The sequence below is a fragment of the Petaurus breviceps genome, unplaced genomic scaffold (genome assembly GCF_028583685.1).
Source record: "Petaurus breviceps papuanus isolate PSGF00001 unplaced genomic scaffold, PetGlider_PUasm1.0 129, whole genome shotgun sequence".
NCBI lineage: Eukaryota > Metazoa > Chordata > Mammalia > Diprotodontia > Petauridae > Petaurus > Petaurus breviceps.
Window position 1 is genome coordinate 286,317 of NW_027185665.1, and position 8,338 is coordinate 294,654.

The window sequence follows — 8,338 nt, forward strand, 5'->3', positions numbered from 1 at the left end:
AAAGAGATCATGTGACTTGTGCGATTGTGCGACATCACCTAGATACTAAGTGGCAGAGCTGGGATTCAGACCTAGCATTGGCCTAAAGGCCTCTGAAGGCCTTCCCAGCTCTGGATCTAGGATTCGATGAACCCAGGTATTCCTGCCTTCAGAAACAAGATGTTATTCACTTTAATTTAATCCATAAGACCACAGATTTAGAGCTGAAAGGTATCTTAGAGGTCATCTAGTCCAACTCCCTCATTTTATTGATGAGGGGTAAAAAAGGCAGAGAGAGGTTAAGTGACTTGCCTAGGGTCACACTGTTACTAAGTGTTTGAAACAGGATTTGAACCCAAATCTTCCTGACTCTGAGATTGGTGCCCTATCTACTATTCCAGGCTGCCTTTATTGAACCGAGTTCAATTAAATTGTAAAAGCATTTAATAAGTACCTACTATGTGCCAGATTCTGTGTTAAGCTCTGGGGATACAAAGAAATTTTTTTTTAAAATGGGCCCTGCCCTCAAGGAGCTTGCATTCCATTAGTGGGGGAAGACAAATATACAGATTAATAAATACCAAAATATGAAATAATGTAAATAGCACATATTTGTATACATATATATGTGCAATATCAATGAATGTTGTAATAATAATAGGGAACATTTATATATCACTTACTAGGTACCGGGCATTGTGCTAAGCACTTTACAATTATTATCTGTGATTCTCACAACAAACCTTGGAGGGAGATGCTTTTATTATTCCATCTTGCAAATGAGGAAACTGAGGCAAACAGGGGAAATGATTTACCTGGAGTCACACAGCTAATAGGTATCTAAAGTCAGATTTGAATTCAGGTCTTCCAGACTCCAGCCCCAGCATTCTGCCCACTGTGGCACTTAACTTATTCCCCTCAGATAAGGGGTGGTTCTTGGACTATCTTGAAGAGAGCAATCATATGCCTCTGTCTGGGCCCAAACAGTTAGTTTCTATTTGTTGTTTCAGTCATTTTCCAATCCCGACTCTTCATGACCCATTTGGGATTTTCTCAGCAAAGATACTGGAGTGCTTTTCCTTTTCCTTCTCCAGCTCATTTTACAGATGAGGAAATTGAGGTAAACGGGGTTTAGTGACTTGCCCAGGGTCACACAGCTGGTAAGTGTCTGAGGTCTGATTTGAATTCGGGAATAGGAGTCTTCCTAACTCTAGGCTCAGCACTATATCTACTGTGCCACCAAGCTGCTCCCTTAGTTTCTTTCTTTCTTTTTTTTTTTTTTTAGCAATTGGGGTTAAGTAACTTGCTCAAGGTTACACGGCCAGTTATTATTTCTGGGTGTGGTGCTGAGTATCTGAGCCTGGATTTGATCCAGGTCATCCCGACACTGGAGCCGGTGCTCTTACTCGCTGAGCCACCTGGCCGCCCCTAAGCGATTGGGGTTAAGTAACTTGCTCAAGGTTACATGGCCAGGTGTTTCTGGGTGGGTGCTAATTTGATCTCCAGGTCTTCTCAACACTGGAGCCGGTGCTCTTACTCGCTGTGCTACCTGGCCGCCCCTGCTCCCTTAGTTTCTATAGGATGGTGGTGGTGGTTGTTTATGCTTCCTTCTGGAAGAAGATTATGATATCAGGAAGGTGATGCCACGACTTGCAAGTGATTGGATTTAAGGAGGGAGGGCTGGGCAAGGTCACCAGCCTCACTTTCTTCTCCGGAGTCATCTGGGTCCAGAGGTCAGATACAGATCAGAACGACTGGAGTTTCCATAGGAAGCCATAACGTGAAAGCTTGTTAATAGGCAATTTCAGGAACCCAGGGGAAAAGCTTGCATATGTAAAGAATGTGAGTCCCCTCTCTCTCTTTACATTTCAGGATGTTTTCAGAACTGATACCACATGTGATTGGGTCTAGAATTTCAATGGAGAGGCAGTAAGACCTTCTATCACATGGAGGTCCCAGGCCTCTCTGGAGATGTCTATGGGAGGGAGGATTAGACTGTACAAATCACACACTGTGCACCCAGGTGTCTTCATCAAGGCCACCAATTAGTGGGGAAAATAAGTGGCCTGAAGGTATTAGAAGGGTAAGGGAGGAATTTTTTATATGATGATGGGAAGTGCATTTACCTGCCAGCTGTTAACTGCTGGCCCCCTGGCTTTCAGGACCAGCCTTGCCAGTAGAACTTCTTGTAAAACTTCCAATTGTGATTGCTGTAGGGTAGTTCCAGACAAGTGTGTCTCACTTCATAGTGTAACCCCAATGTTTCAGTCTGTATCGCCTCTGAATTTGCCTGGCATGCAGCATAGAGAAGCCAGTGTGGAAGGGAAAGCATGTCCACTTACCCTGTCTATTCATGGATCAGTTCAGTCTGTCTGTCTGTCCTCAGTATATACCATAGAGGCACTGTGGAGGAGCTGATGCAAACCCGGCCTTCCAAACAGGAAGACTTGCATTTAAAACTGCAGCAAATCACTCAACCTCATTTCTCTCCCCATCCCTACTAGTCGTCAATCTACCTTGGTGGAGGGAGTTTCCTCACCAGGGAGGTTCTTAGATAAATGAAATCAAAGATTTAGACAAGAAAAACACAAATTTATACCTAGATAGGGAGAGAGATTATTTACTAATTTATTATTTATTAAGACCTTACTATGTATAGACACTGTACTAAGTGCTTAGGATACAAATACAATCAAGCAAGACATTTCCTGCCCTTAAAGGGCTTACATTCTACTGGGGGAAGGCAACACAAAGCTGGAGAGTCAACTTAGTGGCTCAGTGGATAGAACACTGGGCCTGGAGTCAGGAAAACCTGAGTTCAAATCCAGCCTCAGACACTTACTTTCTGTGTGACCCTGGGCAAGTCAGTTAATCCTGTTTGCCTTAGTTTCCTCGTTTGTCAAATGGTTTGGAGAAGGAAATGGCAAACCACTCCATTATCTTTGCCAAGGAAACCTCGTATGGGGTCAAGAAGAGTCAGACACGAAATCAACACAAAGGGGGAGTGTAACATGGTATGGGGATACCCAGGAAATAAAGTGGAGGCCTTGCTGCAAGCAAGATGAGGCAAAAGCTTGACCAATTACATAGAGCTTGGCACCCCAGAAGCAGAGTCTAAGGATCTTGTCCTCAGAAGATGAGGATGAGAGATGTCAGCCTTCTGGACATGTGCATATTTGCTTTCTTCCCTCCTCCATCATGTTTTACCTCCATATCCACTTTCTATTCCAAAGTCAAATAAAATTCAAAGAAGAAACCCAGACATCATTTCTGTGACACATCCAAGGGTCTTGGTGCTTTTTTTAGGAACAGTGCCACATTAGAAAATCATCTCACCATTTTAGTCCAATTGTCAGACGTCAACAAATTAAAATACTCAGGTCCACTTCTAACTCAAGTTGAAGAAAGATTTACTATAACCAAAGAATGTGATGACACAAGAGAGGAAAAGGTCTGGTTTGATTCACTGACCCCTCTTCTGTGATCAGAATTCAGTCATGTTTTAAAGTCTACCGCTCACCTCCTTAAGGGGATTGTCTCTTCTACTTGATTTGGCTGATTCCGACACTAACAGAGTTAATTTTATCTTGCACCATGTGCATTCCAGGGCAGGATAATGAGGCCACTGCATTCAGCTGGTCACAGCTGGTGAAATCCTCCAATACATTACTCTGGACCACAAATCCATAATAACAAGCATGTAGCTTAACAAATGAGAGGCACCTTCTGCAGAACTAATCATTTAGAACTCTGAAGGACCAGCTTACTCTGCAAAAGGGTGAACTGTTGAAAGAAAATTTTCTCCCATTAAAATGTTAATATTGGGGCAGCCAGGTAGCACAGTGAGTAAGAGCACTGGTCCCAGAGTTGGGATGACCTGGGATCGAATATGGGCTCAGACACTTAGCACCCATCCAGAAACACCTGGCTGTATAACCTTGAGCACATTACTTAACCCCAATTGCTTTATTAAAAAAATAAATAAATAAAATGTTAATATTACTTCATCTATATTTTTGCTTGAAATTGCAACTACAGGGATCATGAAAACTGCCCTTGCCTTCCAGTATTTGTAAGATGGTTTAAAGAACAAAATATCATCTCTCTATCTTTGAGGTGAAAATACACAAATCATTCCTTCTTCTTCTCCTCCCCTCTCTCCAAATATTCTCCTCTTCAACAGGTTGAAGTTGTTGTCAGGGGTTAGGAATTGCTCTGAGTGCTTGATCAGGTCTGTGGAAGGTACATAATCAGCCCTGTTTATTGAAAATAAGAGTAAGAGTAAGCTACCCCCTATACTTAGTCAACTGCTCTCAGCAAGCCATCAGAAGAGAAATTATATTGCAACTAGCGGCAATGGTCACGTGGATTAATCTTCATTTGAAAACAATTTATATATTATTACATAAATATTTGATATAGTTTTATTTCCCCTATTTGAATAGAAATGAGGAAATAATTTGAGTACAAGTACTCAATTTAATGTGAATAATGATTGAATTTGGAACTCAACATTTTAAAAAATGATTATTAAAATTGTTTTACATGTAATTGGGGAAAAATAAGATATTAAAGTAAAAATATTACTAACAATTATTTTATAATTATACTAAAAACCAAAACTCAGAAATCTTTTGAGTAGTTTGGGGGACATTTTGAAATTCATAATAATACAAATAATATATTGTTATTCATAATACTCATGAAAAACAACAATGAAAGAGGACTGAATGTAGGGATGCTCATTTCGTCCTATGGTACTATATGGACAAAGCCAAAACATGGAGGAAGTGCAAATGTCAATGTTAAACAAGAAACAAGTTGGCCAAGACTGGAGAAATATCTCCTCACCAATGACTCTCCCCCTTATCTAACTTCCTGGGTAAATTCTTCCCTTGTCTGATCACCTGCAGAGAGAAACAGACAAACAAGGGTCTTGACTCAAGGTACCTGTACCAGAAGTACACCAAAAGAAGGTTCCAGATATCCAGATCTAGACGGGCAGGTTCCACAGAAATAACATGGATTCCTACAAATAAACAGGAGCTAAAGGGATGCTGATGCTACCAATGCAAGGGTTCTGGGTTTGAACAACTTCTTAAGTAAAGGAAGAGCCTTTTTTTTTCAAGGAGCACATTACATCTCTTCAGCAATAATTTATTCCTGGAGAGTAGAGACAAATGGGGCATTGAGGTAGCACAGTGGCTAGAGTGCCAAACCTGGAGTCGGGAAGACTTATCTTCCTGAGCTCAAATCCAGCTTCAGATACGTTAGCTGTGTGACTCTAGGCAAGTCACTTAACCTTGTTTGTCTCAGTTTCCTGATCTATAAAATAGTCTGGGGAAGGAAATGACAAACTACTTCAGTGTCTGCCAAGAAAACCTCAAATGAGGTCCTGAAGAATCAGACATGGCTGAAACAATTGAGCCACAATAATAAACAAGTGACTAAGTGAAATGTGATCACCATCCCTATGTCTATTCTGATTGCCATTGGTTAGGAATGGAAAAAAAAATGAGTTATGGACTGATTCAGAATTTCTGTCACTGTGTGCTCACTTCTGTCTCCCTGAGCTCACTTTCATTTGGCACTACCATTCTGGGTCAGTATCTGACAGATTCTTTGTGTACTGTTGTGTGATGGGAAGAAGAGGGAAGGGGCAGCTAGGTGGCACAGTGAATAGAGCACTGGCCCTGGTGTCAGGAGGACCTGAGTTCAAATCTGGCCTCAGACACTCGACACTTACTAGCCATGTGACCTCGGGCAAGTCACTTAACCCCAATTGCCCTGCCTTCCCCCTCCAAAAAGCAAAAAAAAAAAAAAATGGCAGAGGGGAAGGAATAAGCGTATTGATATGTGCCAGGCATTGTGCTAAGCACCGTTTAAAAATATTATTTCATTTGATCCTAACAACAACCTGTGGGGCAAGTGTATTATTATCCCCATTATACAGTTAAGGAAACTGAGGCAAATAGAAGTTAAGTGACTTGCCCAGGTCACACAGTCAGTAAGTGTCTGAGGCTGAATCTGAACTCAGATCTTCCTGACTGGTGCTCTAATCCACTGTACCAGCTGCCTCTGAGTGAGTAGGATGGAATTCCCTGAAAAGGCCTTTGTTCTGCTTATCACCATCAAAATCTTGTGAGGCTTGCTGGGAAATTTAGCTACTATATAATGCCTTGGCACTGAATTGCATTAGAAGAAGAACGGTGCACTGTGGGATTTGGGGAAAGTCACTAAGCTACTCTAACTCTCAATATTGTCAACTTTAATATGGGGACATCTCCACCTGCCTTATGGCATTAAGAGAATACATATGAGTGTTTTATCAAATGGAAAGCCCTATACAGATGTAAGGGATTATTATTTCATTATAATTACTGTTATCATTGTTAAGCAGTTTCCTGTGAAGAACTTGAAGCTGATGGCAGCTGTGTTTTGGCAATGAAAAAGGTTGACCAAACAAAGTTTCAAGCTAACTCCAGAACTAAATTGCTTTGACTCCTCAGTCAGGCCAAACAATTTTGTTGAAACTGGTTGTTAGGGAAACTAATAACTACAGAAGGTTTATTCATTGACCTCTTTCACTAAATGTTAAAGCTCAGAGCTTCGGAGGAATTCTGTATGCTGGCTCTGAGGACAGGCTCTCTGAATCTGAATCTTGGCTCTGCTGCTTACAGCTTGAGTGACGTTGGACAAATCACTTACCTCATCTGGGCTTTCCCTGTCAAGTGAGGGGTCTGAATAGAAGGCCTCTAAAGTCCTTTCCAGGTCTAGGCCGGTGATCCTATGGTTCTTTGGATCCCTAGTTTTGAAGCCAAACATTGTGCGACTCCATCTCATTTGGTAGATCATTTGAATGGTCTCTCTATCAGCTACCTCTATTCAACTCACACAGGTAAATGTACTCATGTGTTTGTCCATGAATGATTTATTTTTGTGTTAATATTTGAGGAGGGAACAGAAGGATGAAAGTTATAGAAACATCTACATCTGCCTGTGTTAAAGTATGACCTCTCCTGGGAATATTAATATTTTTAAAGACCTAATACTTTAATACTGTGAAATGAATGGTACAAGTGAAAATGAATTGATATGCTGAAATGTCAGTCAGGTTGGCAAGCTGGTAGGAGAGATATTTTTAATCAGGGAGATTCTTCCTAGGACTTTGATGTTCTCAGATGTTACCAAGCAGGCAACAACTTCTATCCTAGTCGTGCCCCGCTGCCAATCCTTCCTTTCTTTTCTTCTCTTTCTCTGTCTGTCTCTGTCTCTCTGTCTCTCTCTGTCTCTGTCTCTGTCTCTGTCTCTCTCTCTCTCTCTCACACACACACACACATACACACACACACACACGCACACCCCTTATGTGATGGAGTTTTGTTCTTGTGCTCTTGTTACAGAAGCAGCAGGACGTAGGGATGGCCTCCAGTGGTGGCAGAGGGAAGGGAATCGACTGTGCGGCCCTGACCTGCATGGTGCAGCTGGCTCAGATCCTGGTTGGAGTAGGCCTGGGGTTCTTGGTCACATCTGCTGGGAGTGTGGTTGTGGTGGTGATTGCAGCTTCAACTGTGGCCTTATTTGGCTGCTGCTTTGTAGCTCTCTTTGTTAGATGTGTGGAATAGAATAATAAAAAGACAATGTAACTGGATCAGTTCAACAGGCAATCTCATCTTCCTGGTTCTTGTGTTTGGCTGATCTGCCTAAAGAAGAATTGTGTTTTCTTCCAGGGGAACAAAAAGGAAAGAAGACACGATCTTTCCCCTTAAGGAGATTACAATCTAGAAGGGAAGATAAGAAAGGGGCATACATGACCTCTTCATGCATCAGTTCCCAACAGGTCTCTGGAAAACAGTCACTATTAACTCAGGCACCACTTGCTCAAGAGATAGAGTGAAAGGGCCATCTTTTGGTGGAAAAGGTAACTGCAGGGTTTCTGACCTTGGTGGCTATAAAAGCATGGCCATGCTGGGAAGGAGTAACATTCTGAGCTGTATACTGGATGTGCCTAAACATCTCCACAAAATGGACATTCTTCATCTCTTGATTTTAGGTTTGTATTTTAAAGTGGAGGTTAGTATTTTTTTTAAAAACTAAGCTTATTCATGTTTTAGTTTCTTTAGTTAGGTGAATAAAAATAATATTCTTTAAAAAAAATTTTTTTTAAGCAATCAGGGTTAAGTAACTTGCTCAAGGTTACACGGCCAGTTATTTCTGGGTGTGGTGCTAAGTATCTGAGCCCGTGATTCGATCTCCAGGTCATCCCAACACTGGAGCCGATGCTCTTACTCGCTGTGCTACCTGGCCGCCCCTAAAAATAATATTCTTTATGGTTGAATGTGGAACACATGTTTACTTA

General features: G+C 41.5%; 1 protein-coding gene across 2 annotated transcripts in view; it reads left to right on the forward strand.

Annotated features, from left to right (window-relative positions):
- The window catches only part of LOC138173613 (membrane-associated transporter protein-like), a 64,006-nt gene extending 56,360 nt beyond the window's left edge, over nucleotides 1-7,646 (forward strand). Inside the window, exon 8 of one of the 2 annotated variants that reach the window (XR_011171467.1) lies at nucleotides 7,383-7,520. Coding sequence is in view for 1 of the 2 variants with exons in the window: in XM_069103656.1 (XP_068959757.1) it covers nucleotides 7,383-7,604 (222 nt within the window). In the remaining variant the exon portion in view is untranslated. Of the gene's footprint in view, nucleotides 1-7,382 lie in introns of both variants that reach the window. The other variant, XM_069103656.1, reaches the window with a different exon arrangement.
- The last annotated feature ends 692 nt before the right edge of the window (nucleotides 7,647-8,338 follow it).